Below are 26,507 nucleotides of genomic sequence, written 5' to 3'. Positions count from 1 at the left end.
AACTTTAGCTTCAGTATTTTTCCTGGATCTCTTCTTAGCCTCATATTGCTCGTAACAATTATTGAAACATTATCCCAGCTTCAATATTTGTGTATCTATTACAGTTAATGTAATGGACACAAGATTCTACTTTCTCTCTCGTAACTTGGCCTTTGTTTATATGATTATGCAAATACCGAATATTGTATATTGTTTCCCTTAATAATTTTAATTATTTCTCATTTTTAACTAAAAGACCCTATAGATAGGTGTGATATACAACGTGAATAATGTACAAATTTGAAACGTGCAATATCCTCACCTTTAGTTGCTGATTAGTTTTCTTTAAAAATGCAATTTCTTCCGTATGTTTTCTTTCTTCCGCTAGTCTCGTTTCGGCCGCCCTCCTATCCGCCTGTTCTGCTCGTTGTTTCAATTCAGTTATTTGATTTTCCAAATCTTGTTTTTCTTTTTTCAACGTTTCTACATCTTCGAACAAATCTGATTTGCCTTGTTCCGCCTGTAACGCTTTTCTCATACCTACAAAGTTATTTATTTGAATCGAAGTAAGTGATATCTATATCCAAGGAAATCCAGAAAAGAAATGTTTTTTTTCGCGGATCTTATTCCTAACCTCAATTCAGGGATATGTACTTGTAAATTTGATCGAGGTTTTATCAACAGTTCCGTGTTCGCTGATCAACTCGAATCGGTTCATTATTAATACCGAATCGGTTCTATTACTTCTCGAATTTTTATTAGAATCATAATGCTCGATTTAATTGCTACCAAGAAGTCTTAATGTGAGCATAAATTAAAATAAACTGTTTCTACGGTTCTGAAAATATTTACTTTTAAAAGAAAATCGTGAATTATCGATCCGGTATCAGTTATGAATTGGTTCGGAATCGTTTCTAATGGTGATTCAACTGATAATGAGTCTGTATCGTTGTTGTGTTAAATAACTAGTCTAAAACTTACCGAAAGCAACACTGCTACAATATAACGCTTGATACGCTTCTATGGTCATGCGCATCTCGTCTCTAACTCTCAATAACAGCAATCCTCTTTCGGCACAGTTTATAGTTACTTGTCTAATAATTTCGTCAAAACATTGCGTATACAGTTCTCTTCTCACTGGGCAAATACCGGTCTCTCTAGCCTATAATAAAATTACTATTTACTAATATATAATCAGCGGTGTAGCGCTTAGTCCCGGAGCTGTGAGTAGTGGCCAAGAATCAGTTAGATTAAGCCCTCAAGATAGATGAAACATGACTTACTGTCAATTAATTTCTTATTGGTTTGATTTCCCATAAACAAAATCTACTACTGTTAATGCAACGTGCTCGTGTTTTCGGTCACAAATTACTTTTATGTCAGCTAATGAACACAGGAAGGCCAATAAGATTTTGTTAGTCAGTATATTTGAAGAACCTGTATATATCTACACCAAATGTAACATAGGTATAACCACATACCTGTCTTTGTTGTAATCTCATATCCAGTTGTTCTTGTAAATTAACAACATCTAATCGAGTTGCTGGTGTTGTAGAAACACACTGCCTCCACAATTGTCCATCGTCTTCCCATTCTTTAGGTGGTAGAATTGTATTGAGTATTTCTTCAGCTTCGCGTTTAATATCTGCGGTGAGAGGAGTCTTCTTTGCAGCTTCATCCTTATTAAGAAAAAATCACTAAATAGTTTAAATTGAACCAAAAAAATTAAATGATTTCCCTCTAAAATAACAACCTAACCTTAATTTAAATAACAAAAGTGAATAAGAAATGCTTATTTCAAAACCTATTATTTTAGGTATATTCTCATTAATGTAATAAATTGATACTTTTTTGGTTATGATTTTGTAACTTAACCTAACTTACACTCTAGGGAAATATGAGATTAGAAGGGAGGTATGGAACAGTGTGAAGAAGAAGCCGAAGTAACAGTAGAGAGAAAGAAGAAAGGCAATAGAAAAGAAAATTTCAACACACAAAGAAATAGAAAGCTTGATGAAAATTACCTCAGTCTTATAAATATTTCAGATAACTGTAATCAAAACAATGGTTGCTTCTGACTCCAATATATTCTATGATGTTAAAAAGGATTACTTGAATTTTCGTCATTTTTAGACCAATTCTTGAACACAATTTTTTGTTCTAACCACAAAAACACGTTTAGGAAATAACAAACATAGAGAAAACCTTACCAAAATCAATAAAAACACATAAAAAAACTAAACACCATCAAACACCCTTATAGTATTGTTGTTCACCGCTTTAGAACCCAAATTCAGCGCCATCTAGTAACATGTGGTTTGCTTCTATTCAAATTTTGACAGCTAATTGATAGGAATCCAGGAATTTTTTTTTAGGTTATGTTAATTGACATTTGGCAATTGAAAATTATTTTTATTTCTCACGATTCATTAATTTAATAATAAAATACTATTTATATCTAGAAAATGTATTTTCCTTATATTTTAATTGAATAATCTTATTATGAATACAGGTAAATATATATAACTTTCATCAATAGGTTTTTTTATATAATTAAATTATTGATAGCTAATGTGAATACATCTTATTGCAAACAAAAACAGATTATTCATAGATTTCAATAACCGGTATCATTACACTATATTTAGTTTTCATATTAAAAAATCTACTTAATAATACCAATAATGCTAATCTTACCCCAGAAGGTCCCGCTTTTGAATCATGTTTTGAAACTAAAATTGGATTATCATACTTAACCAAAGTATTCGGAGATGGTATTATTCTTTCTGTCGTCATATTCTATATATGACAAGGTATGAAAATGGAATGAAAAGAAACTAGCAAGATTGACATTTGTAAACTTATTTAGTAACCATGGATTTGTTTTTTCAATATTTAGTTACTAAGGATATAATTGAATTATTGGAGAGATGAGATTTTTAATGCCCTTTTGGAATAACGTTATCCTGTTCTACTAATGTATCAAAAAATAGTTAATACTAGTTATTGGAGTCGAGTAAAGTCAATTGAATTATTATAGAGAATAATATGAACGAGAATATTAATATATAATAAGAATGAATTCAAAAGAAAAACCATGTTTCGCTTGCTGATAGATTTTTGCTCTAAGTTCATTCTAAGGCGCCTGAAATACCTACGACCGTTGTCATGAGTAACGTTCACGACGACTCTTGTCAAAAGGTGGGTCGAAGTCATTATTTGATGGGACTTAGGACATTAAAGTACTTTTGAAGCATTCTTGTGACACACCACCAAATATTTTGCCAGAAGAGAATTTGATTTTACTTCAATGTAAATCAGTTAAGCACTCCACTAAAAAGTTCAATATTTTACAAATTATAACATAACCTCTTCAAGTTTTTCCTTTTTTGCTTTTCTTTAATAATTATCTCAAAACGCCTCATGAGCCATTCCTTTGTTTTACGATTATAAAGCTCTAGACTAAGTGGAACGAAAAATATCGTGGTCGTGATTGCTTAGTGGTATACACTTTATATAATGCCCTGAATAAATAACAGGACTTGTGATATTCGTTAAGCATATGACACAGAAATCGGTATTTCTCTGTAGAGATAGGAAGTCAAAATCACTAGATCCTTCAACGATTCTCTTTCCGCTGGGGCCAACGGCCTATTCTTTTTTATTTAAAGGGTAACAAATCACACTCTTACCCTTGTGTCGTTCCGGCACTGTCTACAGCCGATGCCTTTCTATTTGACAATTGGAAATGTTACAGTGATGACAGATTTATCGTCACAGATATCACAAGTTACACTGTCTGACTCATGTTTATATTACTAAGTTATCTTCTCAAACTGATTTATTGTGACGATTGTGACAAATATACTATTTAGTATTTCATGATATGTGCATTTTTTCGAATTTATCCGATTATAGATGGTTTAGAAACCACTATAGAAGCTTGACTTAGAAAAATATATAGAAATAAACAAGTGAGGAAATTAAATGAAACAGATAAGAACAATAAAGTCTTATTCTTAAAAGAAAAGTTCAATATAGTAGCCAAAAAATTGAGCAAAAGCCTCTTAAAACCTTTCTGATATATAAAAAATACACCTTCAAGAGTTTCATAAAAAAAATGAATTTGAAAGAGAATCCCCCTGGATTCAGAACTTCAGCTCAGCGAGATATTATAAAAAATATGCTACACATTTTTACTGGTTTACTCCCATTGTCATTTAAGGTAGCAACTAAATAGGTTCAGTGAAGAAAAGGACGAAACTCACGTTCGCCTAGTTACCACATGTCCTGCAATCACAAACTAACGCAGTTGAATGCTTTGGAGAAATTTTTAGGAGCAAGGACATAACCACTGAAGAAATTTCAGATATTGGAGCTCCTTCTATTTTTGGAACCGGAAACTGTTAATATTTTAGTGTTTGGGTCCTCCTTGTCATCTATTCACAATTATTTTTTTTCCAAATTAAAAAAAAACAAAATAATGTTTATAGAATACAGTAAAAATATTTGTGAATAAATTTAAATAAATAATAAAGCACAAGTACACAAAAAAATAAATTTAATAAAAACAAAAATCACCACAAAAGTAATAAACAGTCTTCTAAAGGAGCAGTCTTTATTTTTTTAAACTCAAATTTTGCGAAGTTCTCCGTCTCCAATACAAATTTCCAGATTCACTTAAATCATTACTATTTACAATAACGCTAGTCATAGCTACAGGTTGAAGTTCAGTAAAATTTAAACTACAATCATCATTTTTCGTTTCTTCAACTTTGCCATTTTCTTTAAATTGATTAGTATACTGTATAGGAACCTTAAATTTAATATTTTTTATCATAGCATGTTGTTTATTCTGAAAAGATGTCTCATAATGAATGGGACGTGAATTTGGGTCGAGGATTTTTTGGCAGATTTCTTGAGATATGGAATCCGTTTTGGGAATCATATTTCTACTCGAAAGTGAACTGTCAGTCGACAATATTTTCTGACAAATTTCTACTGATTCTGCCATGTTGTAGTTGCTCTGGAGTTGAACAGTTGGCATATGGTCGAAATCCCTAAAAAAAATGAATGGTATCATGATAGTTATTATATTTTATATGGGGATTTATTATATTGTATTTTAACTAAATTTGACATTGAGCTCATTGAAATCACACCGAAGGCACTTAACATGATTGACAATTCCATCCTGAGCATTCAAGATTCCATAAGAAAAGAAAGTTTCCAGAAGCCTATCTAATCTCTGACTTGAACTCAGCTCATACACAGAACTCAACTTGGCCCAAATATCCTTGGCCTTTTCACATTGGTAACATTCAGCATATTCACGAAAAAGAGCTAATTAGGAGAATCCTTGGTTTCATCCTTATTGGAACCATCAGCAGCTAATGTCAACTTACCATTTATGACATCCAAACCTTTTTGGTGCTTCAGCAGTAAGGTTATTTGCCTTTTCCAACTCGACCAGTTGCTTTGATCCTCCAGTTACTCAATAGAAGCCTTGAAATCAAATGATCCTGACGTGCTCATGATCAACTATCAGGTTTCAATCTAAACAAACTCATTCCGACACGAATTGTGTTTTTTTCTAGAGGAGCACGTGAAGTAGGATAAGGAATAATAAATTTTTTACATAAAATTAAGTATCAATTATCACGACCTACCTGTTAATATTGTAGTAGCTCTTAAAAGCCGGCGTTTTAAAAGCGAGTTTGATTGGTCCGTTGATGACACTGGTCGTTGTTGCCGTTCCACCAGTTGCATCCGCCCTGGAAACAGATTTAACAGCAGAAGGAAGATGTGTAACTGCTTCCGTTTCTTCTTTGTTTATCTTTATCGAAGAACAAGCAACGGAAGCAGTGGTTATAACGTTTATAGCGTTTGGATTATCGACAGGAATATGAGTATCTGTTTTATTGTTATTAACAGAACTAGTGTTCGGCGTTAGATTGGTGGTAGATAGTATTTTTGAACGAGCCGGTACAACAGTCTTTATCACTTCAGCCTTTTTACCAGGATGAGTGTTCTTCATATGACGACGCAAATTATCTTGACGGCGAAATGTTGTTGAACACACGCTGCATTTGTACTGTTTGCTTTCTGATTATTTAAATAAATTTACTTATAGAAATTTAATCATTTCTCAAGTGAAATACATGAACGTGAACCAAATGACTTTCGATACATGTGTACAGTATTAACAAAATTTTAAAATTTCGAATAGTGAAGACTCAAAATAAAACTCTCCAAGATTTTTTTATAATACCAAGGTTTCCATCTTTTATTCGAATTTCATCAAGTATAAAAATATAAGATTGATGTAACAATATTAAAAAAATCTATATGTTTTAATAAATTAATAGGACACACTGTATATGAGACACAAATTTGAACAAACTATAGAATATAAACAACTTTGTTGAATAAAATAGAAGAAAGAGAAAAAAGACATTTAAAGAAACTTACACATACAGATATAAATATATAAAGTATTGTCCAATTTTTTTACTCATATACAGTGTGTCCTATTCATTTATATATACATATACAGATTTTTTTTAATATCTTTTTTAATACATTTTTTGTTTACTCAAATCAAATAGAAGATCGAAACGTTGGCATTATAAAAAAACTCTTAGACAGTTTTATTTTGAGTCCTCAACTCGTAGCACCATTATAAATTACATACTAGGAAGGACAATAATATCATGAATGGAAAATTATAAAAATAACCATATGAATCCAAACAATTTTTTTACAAATTATTCACAGTGCATATATAAATATCCTAAACTTTGATGAAGACCACCAGTGTTCCTCTACCTTAACAGTATTAGTCATACACATTTCTGGTTCTTTTTTTTATGTACAAAGAGAATTTTATATATGATTCAAAGCCAAACTGTAACTGGAAAAAGTTGAACTTTTTTGGGTACATGAAAATAAACTAATACAAAAAAACCATGAAGTAAACCAAATTTTCTATTTCTTTCTTAGATTTTTTAATGTAGTCTTTGAGAAAATTATAAGACACAGAAAAAAATGACAACAGAAATCGTCTTCATTAATAATTATAACATTAACAATAAAAAATAAAGAATATGACAATTGCAGTGATTACATAAGAGGATCTGTTCTTATGTTGCAAAAACACTTGTTTTACCTATACAATAAATATACAAGAGCTCCAAGGGAGGAGGTAATGCAAATAAAGCTAGAATAGAACCAGAACTGTAACCCAAGCAAAGCAGGCAGGCTTAACCTATAAGATAACCCTATACTTGTGAAACATAATTACTTAATCAATTATTTAATAAAAAAGAAAACACTAATTAAGCACAAGTATACAATTATAGGTCTATTACATTGTCTGTTGTTTTTCAAAATTAAAATATATAAAGGTTGAGGATCATTGGTACAAGTTAGGGATATCCATTATAAGTTTCTATCAATAAAAATTATAGATTTATCAAGGGCTTCCATATACTTATTACATATTCAAAATATTCAAACTCTAGCTTACCTTCGTGTATCAAACTATGTCTTTGAAGATCTTTTTTGTAAATGAATTTTTTGTAACAAACACTACATTCAAAAGATCTTGTTTTGTTATGAGACAATTTATGAACTGATAATGCCCACTTTAGCTTGTATCTCTTTCCACAAAGATCACACATATGAGCTTTTTCTTCTACAAAAAAAAACATATTCTTGAGTTTGGATATCCTTTTAACATTTTACATAAGAAAAATTGTTGTTGGTGTATCTACGATTTTAGATGATAACTAAAAATTGCAATGTCTCGTTTGGCAATAATTAGATCTCTTTAAGTTGATTTAGCCATATGAGGTAGTTAAAGTTCATTCTATGTTATATAGAATAAAAACTATCCAATTGTACAAAAGAAATTGATTATTAGTGAACTGTAATATTAAAAACTAGTACAAACTTTTTTTCAGAACAAAAGAATAAACTCTGGTAGTAATAGAAGATATATAACAAATTACGGTAGGACTGTAGTAGAAAAGTTGATACACACTACTGGTCAAAAGTTTTTGCTCAAGCCATAATCCTTTGAATAAATCTCCAAATAATACACAAATAATAAACAAATTTATTTACCATATTATCAAGCGACGATCAAAATGATCTTACAAACCAAAAATAATAGTGTCAAAATAAAATTAAGAAGTTGCACTGAACTAAATTTAAAAATATGTAAAAAATAACACCGCATCAATCAATAATTCGTAAAAAAATGTATGCTACTTACTTGTATGAACTGCTGAATGTTTATTCAAATTCGACTGGTTACTGAATTTGGCTGAACAAATGTTACAGCTAAATGGTTTATCACTTTTATGTATTATGAAATGTATTTTCAAAGACTCCTTACTTCTATAAGCGTTTCCACATATAGAACATATGTGGCTTTTTACTTGGGAGTGTGTTGCCAAATGCCTAGTCAATTTACTTCTCACACTAAATGATTTTTTGCAAATGGAACAACTATAAGGCTTTACAGGCTTATGTTTATAAGAATGTACATCAAGTTGGGCTCTTAATATAAATTCTTTTCCACAATGTTCACATTTATATGGCTTAGCAGCTACAAAGTGTATTAATAATGATTTAAATTTACACAATAAGAAATACCTTACTTCCATTACAATAAGTATGATACTTGATGTGTGTTTTAGTGTTAAAATTCTTATTACAGATAGTGCAAAGATATGATGGAGGATCTGAAATTACTGTTACATGTTTAGGAATGATAACTGTATTGTAAGTTCTTCTTTGTTTATCTGGCTTTTTAATTCTACTTGCTGCAATATTTTTATTTTCAACTTTAAGGGAATCATATGTATTTTCATTGAAACTATTTTCTAGGGTTTTATTTTCTAATGTTTCAATAGTTTCGTGAAATGTGAGCTCTCCATTATAAGTTGAGGTACTGGGAACGTTCCCATTTACTTGTATTACTCCCGTATGATTATTAACTACTTCATCTTTTGTATCATTTTCTAAATTCTCATTGTTCTTTTCTGATTCGTGTAGTCTGAGTTTCTTTTCTTCTACACACTGTTTACACTGATTTTCATCCTCTAGAAGACAAAATCTGCATTTTTCATGACCACACGAATCCCGCACTAATCGATTTGAAGGTCCCGTGTGTAATTTATTACACTGAAGACAAACACTATCATGCATATTATTAATAATTAGAGAAAACACTACGATAACAATTATGAAAACTAGAGATTACTTTTTGTAATACTAAAAATTGACAAATATACAGTTACCACGAAGTTGTCCATGTCTTCTTCTTTTTTTTCCAAGATTGATTTTTTGATACTTTTACCATTTATCTTAAAATCTCTAAAAATGTATACCTTTCCAATAAACTATTAAAAAAATTATATTACAAATATTGTAAGTATATTTGACACATTTTGAGCATAAAATGTCCATTGCTTGCAGTGTTATAGAGGAAATTTATCTATGATTAACACATCCAATAATGTATTGGTTGTGTTACCGCTCAAATTATAACCATGGTTAAAGGTGTTGCAAATATAGAGATATTAATATCTCTATGGTTGCAAAAATCAGTTATAAAATTGACAGTTTTTTTTATTGTTTTTAGTAAGGTTATCTTTATATATGAGAATTTATTGGGCGCGAGGGTTTGAATAATATTCCGATTTGAATAAAAAGAAAACCTTGAAATCGTATCCAGTTTTAGTTTAGAAGATGCAAGCGACATCCGTGATATAACTTGTTATATTATTATAAACAGTTTTATCAAGTTTAAAAAAATGTCGGAAAATACCGAAGAGATGGCTAATATTGTAAAACAAAGAATTGAACGAAATCGTCAAAAAGCTATAATACTCAAAAGAAGTAAATTGGTCTCTCATCCTTATAACAAAGGCGAATTTGAAGAAACCACAACAACTTTAAAAATTGGTACCACAAAATATAAGGATACAGGTGGTGGTTTCTTATTAGAGGAGAATGATGAGCCAGACGAATTAGAATTACTATTGAGTCAGGCGGAGGCACCTATACTTGAACTTGATCGTCCCACCTGTGAGGTGTGTAATAAAACTTTCGGCACATCTTGGTTATTCGAAAAATTTAATTTCAAATGTTGTGATGGATGTAGAAACTCCGAGACACACAAATTAATCACAAAAACTGAAGCTAAGGAAACCTATTTGCTTAAAGATTGTGATTTAGACAAAAGGGAACCAATATTAAAATTCGTTCAACAAAAGAATCCTCATAATCCTCGATGGGGTGATATGAAATTATATTTATTATTGCAAATAGAAAAGAGGGCATTAGAAGTCTGGGGTACAGAAGAGCAGCTTGAAAAAGAACGAGAATTGAGAGAAGAAAAAAAAGTTTTAGCCAAATCCAAGAAGTATGAGAAGCGGTTAAAGGAACTAAGAAAAGGTATGAGAAGCAGTTTGTACAATAGAACTACAGCAGCTTCACACACTCATGAATATGATAAAGAAACTTATAATGAAGATGATGATACTTATCATAGAAAATGTCTCACTTGTCCATACGAGGAAACTTTTGAAAAAATGTAGATTGCAGGTACATGTAAAATTATATACATCATTCAAAAATAGTTTCTTCCTATTATTTTATTCATAATTCTCTTTTTTATCTGTTTGAAATTTTTATTTGCATGTTTTTAAAGATGAAGTTTTTATTAATCTCAATATTTACAATTTACTAGATGAAAAGTGTGAAAAAATTTGCTTAAAATTTATAACAATATATTTCATATGAAATTTTTTTTTATTTAATCCTAAACTATTTAACCAGGCAGTGTATGGCTGATTGATTGGTCATGCCATATAGATATATCTAAGACGCCATTTCCACACCATGGGCATCACAGATGATCAATGTAAACCTCATAACTTGCCTAATATCATCAAAGTGTTCAAGCTAAAGCGCCTGATCGACCTCTCAAAGGACATCGGCCTTTGTTAACGTCAAGTGAGGCATGAAGGGCCTATCTATAGGCGTATATGATCAACTGCCCTTTGTCCGCCCACAATTAACTATGAACTATGCCATATAGGTACTTTTTCCTCCAAGCTTTTTCATCTTTCATTGGCTCTTTTATTTCATCCCTTTTTTTTATTCCCTTCATCTCAGCTACTTGTTTCTTAATTTTAATCCATGTTTTATTTTGTCTTTCAAGTTTTGCTTGCTATTCTGGATTCGAAAGTTATTTTTGGTATTCTGTATCTTATTTTTGACTGGTTTTATCTTTAGTATTTCTCTATATGGTCCATGGCCTTTGGAATCGTATTTCCATTGCTTATATAAAGTCCACTGGATTTGGATTCCATGTCCATGTCTGTAAAGCATGGTAGGCATCACGACTTTTTTCACAGTTTCTATTTTTGTCTTTTTTGATACTTCCTTTTTCCAAATGATGCTTTCATTGTATTAAATAATGAAAATAATCACATAAAATGTCTTTTTATTTGTTATTTTACTAGAAAAATGGAAGATATGATTTATTTTATTTGAATGTGGGTAATTTTAGTTAGATTGTAATTTAATCTCTCCTGTATGATAAGACCCGCTTTTATTTTTTATTCATACATTTTAAAATGAAAAAGTCATGAATTCCATAATTTATTGTGATATGTTTAACAAATAAGATGCATGTACCAACAGGTGATTATTTTCATTGAAAGTTGAACATATCAATTGTTCATTTAAATGGTTTCTCTTCAGGCTATCATTACAGAAATCTCAAAAACTGTGAGTAAAAATTATTTATTCTCATATGTTTTCTAATCTACAAATCGGACCTTCTAAAACATTTTTTTTTATATTATTGATGTGTTTTTTCATCTATCTAAGTTATATTAATTCAATATAGATATATAACAGACACTAGAGGGTAATATTTACAAGATAAAAATATTATTTCATATACGTTGATACTAAAATATGCTTTATGTAGATAAAATACCCTTCTCGCCTTATAACTGATAAGGCGAGGGCTGGAAGAAAGATAAACACTCTTATCAGTTATTTCTGAAAAGGGATGTTTATGTTAGAAGGTAGTTAAAACTGAAGATACATTCTAACAATTGAATTCTTGTAAACAAGGTTGATTTCTACATTAGTCGTGAATTCCAAGAAATCCGTCATTTTATTTAAAAGTTGATAACGGTTTTATAGTAGTCAGGTTTCAATTGAAACTATCACTTTCCAGTAATTCACTTATTTTTTACAATTTTATACTATGTCCAAATATTCACTTATAAAATGTATTAAAACTATTTGTTAAAATATATGTTGTTTTATTTTAAAAAAACCCGATTACCCAAAGGTATAGAAATACTGAAGATACAATATATACTATAATTTAGTATAACATATTTATATTGTAATAAATTTTCTTGTAATTTTCAGAAATGAAAATAATTCAAAAAGTGTCACTATGAATTATCCCAATTCCACTTATAATTACATGTTTTTTCCATTCAACGGTCCCCTACTTCTTAAGTTTATCGATTCCATTTATTTATTTACCATAATTTCTCGTATTATGGCTTTTAGTCCTTTGAATATTATTAGGCTAATGTAGTAACTTTTGTTTGTGGACAGGTGAGCGCAACTGTAAAGTTTTATTGTAGTGGCAATTCTGAATTTAAACGTCAAAAAAGTATGGCCGATTTGGATGCGGCTGTGAGTAGGAATTCGAATCATTTTAACATAATGAAAGATTCAAATGGCCCTCGTGTTGTTACTATTAATAAAACCGAAACGGGTTTCGGATTTAACGTGAGGGGCCAAGTTAGTGAAGGTGGACAGTTGCGGAGTATCAATGGGGAACTTTACGCCCCTCTTCAACATGTCAGTGCAGTCTTGGATAGGGGAGCTGCTGAACAAGCTGGTATAAGAAAAGGGGATAGAATTTTAGAAGTGTGAGTAGCAAAACAATTCCCATTTTATTACCAGATATTTTAAATTAATGTTGAAGCAATATTGATTTTTAATAGTTTATTTGGTGACGTTTGACAGTCGGGTTTGTTGTGCATATATTTAGGCAGTGACTAGTAATCCTTTTGTTATTATTTTTATTACCGATTTGCTGTATTTATTTCATCAATTACTAGAAATTAATTTTAATAAATTAATTTAATAAATTTTTCCAGGCGTGCTTAATTATGATAATAGTTTTTGATAGATTTTATCCTAAACTTATTTTGTATTTATATCTTTATAACAACTATTTGGATATATATGTATATGTAATAATAAATGGTTGAGTTAGAAATTTTGAGGCTTTAGAATTTTCCAATATGATGCAGCAATTGAAAAATATTTTTATATGTAGAAGACCATCTCAAAGATAAATCAATCTATTGACAAATTAAAGTTTCTTATAAGGTGTCGCATTTCTACTTAATGTAGCAACAACATTAAATAATCATGCAAACTAGCATTTATTATATAATTCCAATTTATTTTTCTTAATAAATTCCAGCAATCGGTGTAATAATGAAAATTAAGAATTATGAAATCTCCTTTTGTCGGTTTAGTAGCCATTCCTTTTATTGGAATGGTGCAATGTTCTTTGTTCACTTCTTGAAATCAGTTTTTTCTTCTTTACATTAGATTGGCATTTCAAGTTACATATTTTTTAAGGTCACAATAAAAACGTTATCCTTATGTAATAGAATGTTTGTAAAAACTTGATTTATTATAAATGAAATTTAAATATCTGAAGTAATAATAACATTGAATTCGAAATAGCTATAGAATTTAATTTTTATGTTCAAATATAAAAATAAAACTTGGCTTCTCTATCATGAGCAACTAATGAATTATGTTGTACCGAATGTAGTATAGTATGATGTAAAACAGATCAAGTTTGAATTTATATTTTCTAATATTATCAGTCCTCTTTTCAGAGAAGGATTTGTATGTTATTCTCTCTAATTTAATATATTTAAATTAAATTAGAAGTTATATTCTTGATTAGGAAACTGTTTATTATAGAGATATAGTTCCACTGCTTTTGGTACAGCTTTTTTAATGAGTAAACTGACTGTCCACATTCAAATTAAATTGTAATAATGTAAAAAATGATAATGTTGTAATAAATGCGTGTTCTGATAAATTTTACTCAAATGATTAAGGTCTTTCTTATCACGGACAGCTTACAGCTTTCTCGTATCTATGTGTGTGAACCATTTTAGAGAATTCTCTTTTTCTTGTATTTGAGTCCATTTCAATACTGAGATGTCTGCCCTATGCAAACAGTGTCATCATTACCAGGTACTTGATAAATAATTTGCTCTTTTATTTTTGGTATGTGAAACAAAAACTACCATAAAAGTAAACTTTCTCAAAAAATGTGTTGGGCTTTTAGTATTGTATGAGACACTCTCCCTTAATTGATTTCGAAGAAACTGTTTATTTGCAAATTCTATTTTACTCAGAATAACAGTCTGTCTAAATATGAATTCACTATAATCGTGACCTTAGTTGTACGCAATTGCTTTTGTATTACAATACATATGTACTTATAATCAAATGTTCTGATTGTCAACAAACTGTAACGGTTGTTAAACCAGAGGGTCGCTACAAAATAATGTTAATTGTAGGCCACGATAAATCAAAAATGTGCAATTCGAGTCAATCAACAAACACGTACTATTAGAAAATATAACAAACCTTGTAATTATACTTCTACTAAGGAAGGCCAAGATACCTATGATTTTGTATAAATACCTTATTTGTGGCATTCTTAGTTGTTGTTGAATGTGCAAATTAAAAATATACAAGTGATTTTGAAAATATGGATCAAGTATCCTCTGATTAGAGGCCCCTCACTTTTAAATCAACACTGCCAGGCTACTTATAATAAATGTTGAATAACTTTTTCTTTTAGAAACGGTGTCAATGTAGAAGGATCCACACATAAGCAAGTAGTCGATCTAATAAAATCAGGAGGGGATGTTTTGACATTAACAGTGATTTCTGTGACGCAACAGGTAAGATTGTATACTACTTGTTACAAATACTTTTATATGCAAGTAAAATACCATATAAATAATATATTTGTTAACTTTATTGCTTTGCCGGTGTTTATTTTCCCAACAATTTTTTAAGAATTAAATTATTGTATTAAAATTTTTTTGACATAAAATTTGTCATGTTATATTTTTAAGCTAATATAATCTTATAAGATCCATTGTAAAATTTGATCTTCATTTATATCACTTGTATTCAAGTTTGATATAATAGTATAATGAATAATGTACATTATTAAAAAACTAATAATTTTTATGTTATCTAACAGCTCAAGTTATTATATATAGTTTAATATTGTTTATTTTAGGAAGCTGAACGTTTAGAACCAACTGATGATAACCAAATTTATTATGACTACAGTGAAAAAAGATCTTTACCTATAAGTATTCCAGATTACCACCATAATGAACGAGGTGGAGAACGGTATGTTTCTTTTAATATATACATGGCAGGTCGTCACCTTTGTTCTAGAAGATATAGGGAGTTTGCAAAGTTACATAATGATCTGAAAAAGGAATTTCTAGGTAAGATTATTTAAAATTTATGTCCGAGTTAATTTCACAGTTTTTTGTCTAATATTCTAGTATTTGTTAGTTTCATTTTGTCAAAAAATAGCAGCTTTTGGTCAATTTATTACTTTAGAAAAAAATCAAATACTTAACTCACTCTAATTGAATGTTCCTTAAAATATATTTGAAAATTATAATTCCTGTATATGTTTGACCAGTTACACATTTATTTCATCTGAAATAAAATGAATTTGTTAGTAATATTTGAGGATTTTTTTAAATGGTATTTTGAGATAATTTCAAAATTATTATTCAATCAATATCTTGTATGTTTCATTTTTATATTAGTTCAGTGTTTTCATTTTTTAAAGGTTTCACATTTCCCAAATTACCTGGAAAATGGCCATTTACGATGAGTGAACAACAATTGGATGCCCGACGAAGAGGTTTAGAACAATATTTGGAAAGAGTATGTGCAGTGAGAGTTATAGCAGAATCTGATATTATGCAAGAGTTCCTAACTGACCAAGATGACGAAAATAGCTTAAGTCCTGTCGATTTGAAAGTAATACAAACATCAAAAAAAGTATCCTCTAAATTACCTCTATATATTAATTTGTTTTATTTCTAGGTATTATTACCTGATAGAGATGTGGTAACAGTTTCCTTAAAAAAGAGCGCCAATGCGGACGAAGTATATGAAGCTGTTATTAGAAAAATTGGAATGAGCAAAAAAGTTTCATGTTATTTTTATTTATTTGAAATAGTTGAATACAATTTTGGTAAGTGAATTTTTATGATAAATACTATGAAAAAAGTCACTCACAGAGGTATTTGCAAAAAATTCTCTCTTGATAAGCCCTATGTCTTGCATCGTAATATTTATTTTATGTAGCAATGATAACACACTGGTGTTGTCGTTCAAATCATTCTAGAGTGGCTGAAAGCAATCTTATTGAGTTTAATGCAGTAAATACCAAGGTTGTTGTTTTCACAAAGAATGCTGGCACTGTAACTCACGATAAAATATCACCATCACCATAAATTCGTTTGTTTGGTGTTGAAGTTAGGAGCAATATGTCACGTGGCCGATATAGCTAAGGCAGCTTTTCAAAAACTTGGAGCTTCCTTCAAGACCAAAAAGCTATATATTCCTCAACAGATTCCAATTCTCTACAAAGCCCAGAATTGTCAATCTTTGGAGTATACTCATTTCTTTGAAGAAGTGCAATCTTATGGAATCTCCAAACGGCAGGCTTTTCACATAAAAAGACCATTATATCCCAAGTCCAAAATAACATCCAAATTAGAATGTGTAAACCTGTTTAACCAAAGTAATTTCTTGTTCTTCAGGTTCAATGGAATTTTCATTAATACACTTATGGTATTTTTACACATTTTGCATAAAATTGTAATAATCTAAATTTTTCCTTTATGGTACTATCTTCACTTGGCTAGCTTAGTGACATAAGATATAGTGAAGTTGATCGACTTTTTTGTGTGTATGATTTATTACATTCAATTCTGTTTTTTGTTCAATGTTTTAGAAAGAAAATTGCAACCTAACGAGTATCCGCATAATTTGTACATTCAAAATTACAGTACAGCCACTAGCACTTGTTTGAGTATTAGAAAATGGTTATTTTCCATTGAAAAAGAATATACATTGATGAATGATAGTCTAGCAATATCGTATTTATTTTGGCAGGTAATTCTTTATTAAACATCAACTTTAAAAAATGTTCGACATAATTATTAAAATATAAGAGGTGATTTTTAATAATTTAATGCAAACAGTTTCTGTTTATTTCATGAATTTTACTAAACTACTCCAGATTCTACTAAAATCTTTTTTTGTAAATATTATTCGACATTTTCAAAAATGTCTGATTGAATAAACAAAATTTTCTTCTTCTTTCCTTTGCTCTTACTTTTTTAGGGGTTAGATGATTGTTCCAGTTCCTCTATACCCATTTTCAATGCCTTTGTTATTCTCCCCAATTCTTTTGAAGTTTTATCCCGAGGTTTATCCATTTCTTTCTTGGTCTTTCCTTTCTTAAATGTTTTTCTCTCCAATTTACAACTCTTCATTCTTATGATGTATCCGTACTAATGTAGATGGTTCTTGTTTATTTCTTCTATTATTGATTTTTCTTTTGTTACTTTACCTTGTCCCACTTAGTTTTCTCACTATTAGCCATGGGTGTTTTATCTGCATTATGTTTTTGTTTAATTTTTAGATTGTTTCGGTTCCTCTTGTACCCATATTTTCCAATGTCTTTTGCTATTTTCCCCAATTCTTTTGAAGTTTTATCCCCATGAATTTAATTGGTCCATACATTTGTATCTTGGCCTTTCATTTTTTAAATGTTTTTCTCTTCATTTTATCTTCATTCTTATGATTTGTCAATAATAAAATGTAGCTGTTTCTTGTTTATTTCTTCAATTATTGTTTTTCTTTTGTTACTTTATTTTGTCCCACTTAGTTTTTCTTAGTATAAGTATCGGGTGTTTTATCTCCTTTGTATTTTGGTTTCATTTCTATTTTTAATTTTCCAATTTTATGCTGACCTTTTTAAGTATTAATAAATTTTTGTCGATTTATTCACCCTGTTAACTGTTTATGCAACGCACAGTGCATAAGCTATTTCTGCATTTAGTTTCATCCTTTTCCATCAGTATATATCCATTTCCATTATATTCTACTTCTCTATTAAGTTAGTCCGATTTTATTTATGTTCACTTCTATTTTAATCTTTTATGTTTTTGTAATTATTAATTTCAGGCTGTCGATGAAGTTAATAGAGGAGTTATAAATGCAGGAGAACGTTTATATCAATTAAAAGCTTTACAGGACAAAACTAGAGCTAGTGAATACTTGAAACTTGCTCGAGAATTACCCGGTTATGGAGAGGTTGTCTTTCCTCATTGTGCTTGCGATTCCCGAAAAGACGGACACGTGGTACTTTCCATAGGAACGATGGGAATTAAATTACATGCTTGCAGAGAAGATGGAACCCTCGAGACTCAAGTGATATTGTTACAATGGGATTGTTTGATACAATGGGAAATAGATGAAGAAGGTAAGTTAATAAATATCAGGATATTACTCTTCTGTTAATATAATAGAAAAAAAAATGGTTAGGCCTTTTATGGCATTATTCAGCTTCTTGTAGAAGCTCTAATAACTCTAGTTCTTTTGTTACTATTAAGTTTAAATCGTGTTTTTTTCATTTTAGGAATGGCTTTTTGTCTTAAGTATAATAGGCCAGATAAGACACCTAAATGGTTGAAAATATTTACACCATATGTGAGTATTTTTTTACTTTGAAATATTTAATATGAAAAGACTTCCTTATCTTCAAATATTTCTTAATAATATGTCTGCCATAGCAGCACTGTATCTTTAGATGCTTTTTTTATGTGTATATAATAAATTATTTAACTCTAAACCTGTGTAATGCTAAACTTTGGTACCAAAAAAAAAGAAAATTCAAAACGAAATAAATTTTTGTTTACTATCACAATGTTTCGAAGAACTATACCAAAAAAATTTTATAAGATGGTATTATATCTGCTAGTACCTTCAGTTTGAATTCATTCTTGTAGATTACTTCAAAATTTGAAGGTTTTAAAGAAATTTCACTACATAGTGGGTCAAAAAAGTAACAAATTGATTTGAAGTCAACACATAACACCTATTGGTACTAGTTGTAAGGAAAAAAATATTGACCCAACTCCTGCGGGAGTTTTTGCACCATTTGAGCTCCAATTAAACCATCTTGGTTCAGTGGATTCCTTCTTATCTTTCAAAAAGGATCTCTGAAGAAGTAGACCAAAGAAAAATTGAGGATTTCTTTCAGATGGTATTATATCTGCTACTACCTTCAATTTGAATTAATTCTTGTAGATTATTTCAAAATTTGAGGGTTTTTGAAAAAATTTCATTACATAGTATGATTTCTGTGGAATGTGAATTTTGTACCACATGGTGTTTATACTCCTAAAGTCGATAGGATAAAAATATGATATAAGCAAATTAGTCTCTGTAAAGGCAAATTATCAGAACATCCCCATATGCCCAATGATTATGTCCAAAGTTATTACTCCATAGTTTTTTTTTGGCTGAAGACACTATTTGCTTGGGCGGTGCAAAATATTTTCCTAGTTTTTCCATTGCTACTGCATCTTTTTACTAAATACAATATTAACAGTTTCAAAATGCCTCAGCTGCTTGAGCTTTTTCTTATTTTTATTAATTGACGTTTAACACTTCTTTAGTTTCTGGTCACATATTTTTTTTGAAAATTTTTTCATTTGATATGATTCAATTGGATCTGGAATGTTTCTTTCTTATCACTACAAAAACTATTTTATTATATGTTGTTTTATTTATTTTATTTATTTCAGTATTTGTATCTGATGGATTGTTTTGAAAGGATCTTGAAAGAAAGTGAGCTGTTGGACACGGGCGATTGATGCCTCCCTTAAAAGAATTTATTTTATTCAAATCTTAGACTAAAACATCATCAATTATTTAATAAGTAAGAATATGCGAGAGTCTATACTACACATTTAAGATACTTCCTAGAAAAAAATATTTATTGTGATTTTTATTATGATATTCTATTATGTATTTTTTAAATGTCTTTGATTAGCTTTTAAAAATGCTCTATTTGTATATAATATAATATATGATGTATTGGTGCAGTTGCAATATTTTAGAGAGAAGTTCTCTATTTCGCAATAAGGTGTATTTATCAGTAAATAACTAGTATATCTTCAATATTTTTATCGTATATTGAATTCGAAATATTTATACATTCTCGTATAGATCGTACTTGATGTTAAAAAACAATTTTATTATTGTTGAGGAAGTTATATTTCTAAATATCTGTTAGTTTCTTTTAACATTTGTTTATAGATCAAGATGAATTTGTTTTGATTTTTATTTACTGTCTAAATCATCTGAAAAATAAAGTACAACTTTGACTGTAATTCTGATATGTTCTTATCAGTTGGGGTATAAAAGGTTCAAACTTACAATAATAGATTTGCCACGTTGATTAGATTTAAAAAAAAAACTATTTTCGGTAGCCTACAAAGGCCTTACATATTGTGGTAAGAATTTCTTTTGTTTGTTTCATGATAAATTTTCTTTTCATTTAGGACTTGGTCCATAAAAATTTAACTCACTCTAAAAGGTACTCAAGGAAAGGTTAATTGTCATAAAATTTAAACTCCTGGATAAAATTAACGCGCCACTCATATTTTTCTCGATATTCTTTATTTATTAATAACTTATTGTACCACAAGTAGTCCATGGACCTTTTTTGACAGTGACAGTTTTTAATAAAGTTAACTATAGTATCACATATCTTGTTTTGAGAGTAATTCGTATTAAACCTCGTTTTAGATTAAAACTGTGTTGACATTTTCTGTTAGAAGCCAACTATTGATTGTTTTTATTATATGCATGTTTGGGAATATATCAAGTAAAAAAATGAACCGTCAAAGAAATTTGTCAATGCAGGAGGCAGCGCGAGCATCGGCTCTCCATAATGAAGAATATTCAATGCGAAATGTTTCTGGTTTGTTAAGAAGACATAATTCCAGCATAATTAGTCGCATAGTGAGGCGACATAATGAAACAGGTTCCTACCATCGCAGACCAGTAATCCAAAAATAGAGTAGGTAAAAGTTTTAAATACCTTCACATGACATTAATAGAAAATTGAAGACTATAACGAGAGTTAAATGAGAGGGCTAGAACAGGAAGGAAAAACCAAAATAAATAAAAACAAAAGTCTATAAGAAGTAATCATTGGTATTTGGATCAGAAATATGAGACTTATCAGACGAAAAAATTTAAACTCAACATAAATAGAAAATAAAATCGAAGAAGGACAATTAAGATGTTTTTGCCGCATCATGAGAATAAGAGAAGAACTTTTAGTTCTTAATGATTATAAATCGATGAATATATACAATTTTTAAATTTCAATTTGAGCAAATTCTCATCAAGTGATAATTATATCTCAATTTTATTCAGTCGAAAGGAATTTCAATTTTTCAGGTGATTTTCGTGTACAATTCTGACTGAGATACTTAAATTATTGTAAATTACAAAATAATAACACTTTGGATGCATATCAATTTAGAAACAAAAACCATTTTACAACAGCTAATATCAATACAACAATACAACTTTTTCTAAATTTTCTTATTAAATACTTTTTAATAATACCTTTCAGTTGAAGTGGAATGTTGTATTCTTTTGCTAGGTAACATTTTTTATTGGATATTTTGATGACAAACTTCCACTATAAAATTGATTCTTGTGTTACGAAAATTAATATTAATAAAACCAACAACTATAACGAAGAAAATATTTTAAATTAGAATCATCATCTCATTCTCAAGATCCATATAATTATCACTACGTAGATTATACAAGGTGGTCCTAGATTTTATACAATTATTGGAAGAGATGGTAGTAGATCCAAAATGAAAGTACTTTTTTTATATCTGAATAATAAAGGAGAATTATTTGAATAGAGAATCTTATGTTCTTAATTATCTACCATGATATTTTTTGTATGGAGAGCATATTTTGGGAGTGATTATAATATATTATGATAATTAATTTTATGTGTCTAAATTGTCTTGATTTTAGAACTCTTCTGATTTAAAATTAGTTACATAAAACAGACAGAAATTGATGCTTTGACTTATTTAAATCTTTATCGAAACGTCAATTTTTATCTGTCTTTAAAAAATTATAAAAAAAAACAAAATCAAGAATATATAGAAGCATAAACATATCAAAAGGTTTAAGAAATAAGAAATTAAAGAAATCACCGGTAATTTTATATAATCACCGAATTTATTACTTCTACGGATACATATATGAAGTACTTTTTGGTTGTACTATATACTTCTAAAAATTAATGTACATAATTATGGACCACTTAGTATTAAAATAATTGAAATCACTTGTGTATGTTTTTCCTAGTGTTATTTTTTTAAATAATAGGTTAGGTTTTTTCAACATATCATAAAAATTTATTTCCCAGAAGTAAAGTGAGACTTACCCCGACATTCTTAAACAATTACGAATTTTTGAAAAATTGCATTTAGATCTGGAGTTTGTGAAAGATCTGATTTATTAAATGGAATACTTATGTACTTTATGTAATTTATTTTTATATGTATATTTTTTTGTTTATATTTGATAAATAATTGAAAAACAATAGTTGTAACAAACGACTAAAAGTTTATTATTCCTTATTAGCTCCTGGTACAGGGTTTCTATTTGTTTAATAAAATTAGATGTAATTATTAAGACAATGAACTTGTAGCTCATACGAATATGTTTAGCTCTTTTAAATTGATTGAAAAGGAGCCAAGGCTCCATTGAACTGGGTTGATGTTCATGTATTTTGACGAGATCAAGTTATAGTCTTTACTTGTTTTCTATATTTTTCTCATGTTTTGGTGTTATTGGTATCAAATGCTATAGTTATTATATCTGTTTAAAGTTTACTCGTGGTTTTATATGTTCTGTGTTCAGGAATAAACCGAATGGCGATTGTGATAGTTAATGTCGCTAATTTTTATCTTGCTCCTTAACCTGACTTAAATGAAAATTACTTGAACATCTTCAATCTACGTCTACACTTAAACTAGAGCACATATGCCTATTAGAAAATCGGTTTCGAAATAATAGGAGTTTGAATGGTTTTTTTGAAAATTTCTTTTTATTTTTGATTTAATGATTATATAGACGAATTAAATTCATCTAATTTCAACGACTTTATTGAAACTTTAGGCCGCTTGACATGATGCAAGAAATTAGTTTATTACATGGTCAATATATTGCATAGATAAATATTGCACTTATTTAATATTTGTGTGCGGTTAAAAAATTAAAATAATCAATATATTGACTGCAATTTCTTGCATAATGTTAAGCGGCCTAAAGTTTCAATAAAGTAGTTGATGCTATTATTTTTCAATAGCTCAGGAAACCGATTTTCTGAATAGGGTTTAAAACGTTGCATTTATGCTCTAGTTTAAGTGTATACATAGATTGAAGATGTTCAAGTAATTTTCATTCAAGTCTGGTTAAAGAATACCATGCAAAATATTGGCATACTATTCAAAAATAAATTATTTATAATAAGTAGGGTGATGCTATTTACAACTCCTGTTTGAATAATAAACAATTGTTTTCAAAACGTTTGCCGGAGAACCAACAACACATGTATCGTAATGTTTTTCCCATAAACATAAAGTGATTTAGGCTTTGTAGGCTAAGCATACTAGTAAAATAATTGGGGCGCAAAGAACAGTTTTGTTAGAGTTTCACATGTTTTTTGGGTCAGTAAACATGAATTTGTAGTATAAGGGCGAAAATTTGACCCGGAACTTTTTGTTTTGGGCACTTTATCCAGTTTATGGCACAAAGGAAGCCTTTTATCGGCAAGTTCATCCGGTACAAAATTAAAGTAGATTAAATTTTCTACATTTCTTGAAATATTTTGTCGAGAGACGAACTGTTTTAACCGTTTCTTTATTTTACTGATTATGTTCTGTAATCTTTTGAATGGTAGCACACCGTAGATTTCACATAATTTATTGAAAATTTGACATTATTTTCATCTGTACCTGTCATTTATAGACAATTCAATGCTAGAATATTCGATAACTGTGTAATTATATAGGTAAAGATCTAATTATATAGGAAAAAGAATAACATTCAATTGAATAACTCATTAGCTTCGCGACAATATGAAAAAAACGCATTTTTCAATGTAATTTATTTTTGTTTCATGCACAGAACGTTGTTACGTAAACGCCTTGTTGATAGAAAAGATATTGTATAAAGCAACTTTAAGATTTTTTGAAAATGTATATAAATTCCAATATGAGGTTGATAAAGTGCCATTATAAATGAAACAGGAGTCAATTTTCGAAAAAAAAATCAAAATGTGGAAATATTTTTTGACTACCTTATCAAATCTGGTCTCAAATTAATTTTTTTCTAATAATTCCTAAAATTGTTTCAGTTACTAACTATTGTTGGTTGTGCATTATACATTATACAGACAATAAAAAATTTTTTCCGTTAACATATTTTATCGTTTGTAATCATCCTCATTTTCTCGTTCTTTAGCTTTAAGTTTATTTAGTCTAAACAATTTTATATTCTTCCTATTTTATCTTAATTCTTACGATACAACACCGACTGTCCTCAACTTTCCAATAATAATAACATTATTCCTGTGAAGGATGAAGTAAAATATCTAGACACATCAAAAGAAAACAACTAGAAATTAAAAACATGAGTTGCCTAATAAATAGAAAAACGCAGCTAATTCTAAATTTAATGTACAAAACCATAATTACTCCTGTATGGACATATGGAATCGATCTCTGGAGATGTAGCAAGCCTTCAACCACAAAAATTGAACCATCCACAATGACATAAATGTACAATTCATCAACGATGTTATCAGAACCAATATAAAGACTGATGTGCAAACAATAACAACCAACTAATCAATACTCTGCTCAACCACCCACTGCAAGAAAGGAGACTAAAAAACAATGACCCGAAGACACTCACCTGTATCGTACAATTTATTTATTACTCAATAAATATAGACTGTGAATTTGCAAATAAAAAATTCTCATACCAATTCAATTGTCCCATTTCTGTTTTTCTATTTTTGTAAATTACCTATTTTGGTACTTTTCTATTGTCTTCAAATATTATTTCCAGTTTTATTTTCTCTAATTTTTTTCTTAATTATTGTTCACATCCATATAATTTTTTCAATTTTAAAACTTCCTTTCCCTTTTTCTATTAAAAAATACGTTCACTTCTCCCTATTATGATTCACTTTTTTGGTAGTTGCTTAAGCAAATGTTGGGTAATTATAGTTTTCAAAACTTCCTGTATAATTTGTTAATCAACAAGAGCAAAAAATCTTAAAGTTGAAAATATGGAAAGTGGTAATTGCAAGTGATGATTTTTTATTTTTATTAAAAAAATAGTTTGTACATAAGATAGGTAATTATATTTGAAAAAAAAACTATTGAATAGATGAATTTAATTCAAACTTTGTAGAAAAAAATCAAATATTGCACATTTTTACGACTTGTAGCTCACTACTGTTTCTTATTTGTACCTCTATTATCTTTTTGTTAATTTTTCTACTGAAAATAATCCTAAGAGAATTTTCATCTATTGATATCGAACAGAACCGACATAAATGGATGCAGTTACGAGAGACTTATGTTTAGCAGTGAACTCAGATGAGCTAAATGATGATTATTTTGTCACATCTTATTTTCGACAAAAAAGTGAAAGCAGCTACAAAATCTAATTACACTTTGGTGATGTGCACTGGGAATCCAGTGAACTTGTTATTAAAATTTACACTGTAAGATTGGAAATTTTTCAATGCCATAATGGTTTTAGATTTGAGATGAAGATTTTTATGAAAAGTTCACCAGAATACCTTAGCTAGAAAGCTATAGAATCCGAAAATCAAAATTTTTTCTATGTGAATATTATAAAACACTGTAATATTTATAATCCAAATTTGAGAGTATTTTACTTGCTTGAATAAAAATTAAATTGTCATATTGTAAAGTAGTAGACAACTAATATATAATAAATTTTAACAGTGTAGTTACAATGCCATTGACAGTTTCTAATGTTTTGTTCTAAATTAACTTTATACTTACGTCCGATTTGAAATGATATCCTTATATTATTGGTGTTGCTAATAATTGAAAATAGTTATATATTTGCGTTAAATATTTTGAGAAAAATAGAATATTAATCTAAAAAATGATATATAATATTTGGCTGTTATGCACGAAATTGAAATAATAATCATGTTACTG

The 26,507-nt window shown here is 29.1% G+C and overlaps 4 protein-coding genes across 4 annotated transcripts in view; 2 read left to right on the top strand and 2 right to left on the bottom strand.

Annotated features, from left to right (window-relative positions):
* LOC130444364 (axonemal dynein light intermediate polypeptide 1) overlaps positions 1-2,830 on the bottom strand; it is a 3,974-nt gene extending 1,144 nt beyond the window's left edge. The window contains exons 1-4 of the mRNA XM_056779457.1: positions 2,605-2,830; positions 1,461-1,658; positions 961-1,141; positions 302-519 (exon numbers count right to left, since the gene is read on the bottom strand). Coding sequence (XP_056635435.1) covers positions 302-519; positions 961-1,141; positions 1,461-1,658; positions 2,605-2,775 — 768 coding nt within the window. The 5' untranslated portion in view covers positions 2,776-2,830. The remainder of the gene's footprint in view (positions 1-301; positions 520-960; positions 1,142-1,460; positions 1,659-2,604) is intronic.
* LOC130444486 (sorting nexin-27) lies at positions 2,360-26,507 on the top strand. The gene is made up of 10 exons (XM_056779633.1): positions 2,360-2,491; positions 12,643-12,962; positions 14,936-15,038; positions 15,386-15,602; positions 15,959-16,152; positions 16,219-16,369; positions 17,135-17,295; positions 18,373-18,670; positions 18,827-18,897; positions 19,998-26,507. Exons 2-10 carry the CDS (start codon positions 12,703-12,705, stop codon positions 20,064-20,066), a joined length of 1,524 nt encoding a protein of 507 aa, XP_056635611.1. The 5' UTR covers positions 2,360-2,491; positions 12,643-12,702; the 3' UTR covers positions 20,067-26,507.
* LOC130444485 (zinc finger protein 154-like) lies at positions 4,524-9,586 on the bottom strand. The gene is made up of 5 exons (XM_056779632.1): positions 8,646-9,586; positions 8,258-8,593; positions 7,508-7,675; positions 5,649-6,084; positions 4,524-5,039 (listed from the first exon to the last, which is right to left on the bottom strand). The coding sequence occupies exons 1-5, from the start codon at positions 9,193-9,195 to the stop codon at positions 4,598-4,600; spliced, it is 1,932 nt and encodes a 643-aa protein (XP_056635610.1). The 5' UTR covers positions 9,196-9,586; the 3' UTR covers positions 4,524-4,597.
* Positions 9,552-12,320, top strand: LOC130444487 (DNA repair protein complementing XP-A cells homolog). Its single transcript, XM_056779634.1, has one exon. It carries the CDS (start codon positions 9,804-9,806, stop codon positions 10,587-10,589), a length of 786 nt encoding a protein of 261 aa, XP_056635612.1. The 5' UTR covers positions 9,552-9,803; the 3' UTR covers positions 10,590-12,320.

This window comes from Diorhabda sublineata, chromosome 5, assembly GCF_026230105.1.
Source record: "Diorhabda sublineata isolate icDioSubl1.1 chromosome 5, icDioSubl1.1, whole genome shotgun sequence".
Classification (NCBI taxonomy): Eukaryota; Metazoa; Arthropoda; class Insecta; order Coleoptera; family Chrysomelidae; genus Diorhabda; species Diorhabda sublineata.
The sequence above is the reverse complement of the archived record's forward strand: the minus strand, read 5'-3'. Positions and strand labels throughout refer to the sequence as shown.

Coding starts and splice junctions, on each gene's coding strand:
- LOC130444485 (XM_056779632.1), bottom strand. CDS start 9,195: ATGCATGATAGTGTTTGTCTTCAGTGTAATAAATTACACACGGGACCT. Junction 7,676..8,257: donor ACATTCAGCAGTTCATACAA/GTAAGTAGCATA, acceptor TTTTTTTTGTAG/AAGAAAAAGCTCATATGTGT. Junction 6,085..7,507: donor ACATAGTTTGATACACGAAG/GTAAGCTAGAGT, acceptor TTAAATAATCAG/AAAGCAAACAGTACAAATGC.
- LOC130444487 (XM_056779634.1), top strand. CDS start 9,804: ATGTCGGAAAATACCGAAGAGATGGCTAATATTGTAAAACAAAGAATT.
- LOC130444486 (XM_056779633.1), top strand. CDS start 12,703: ATGGCCGATTTGGATGCGGCTGTGAGTAGGAATTCGAATCATTTTAAC. Junction 12,963..14,935: donor GGGGATAGAATTTTAGAAGT/GTGAGTAGCAAA, acceptor TTTTTCTTTTAG/AAACGGTGTCAATGTAGAAG. Junction 16,153..16,218: donor TAAGTCCTGTCGATTTGAAA/GTAATACAAACA, acceptor TTTTATTTCTAG/GTATTATTACCTGATAGAGA.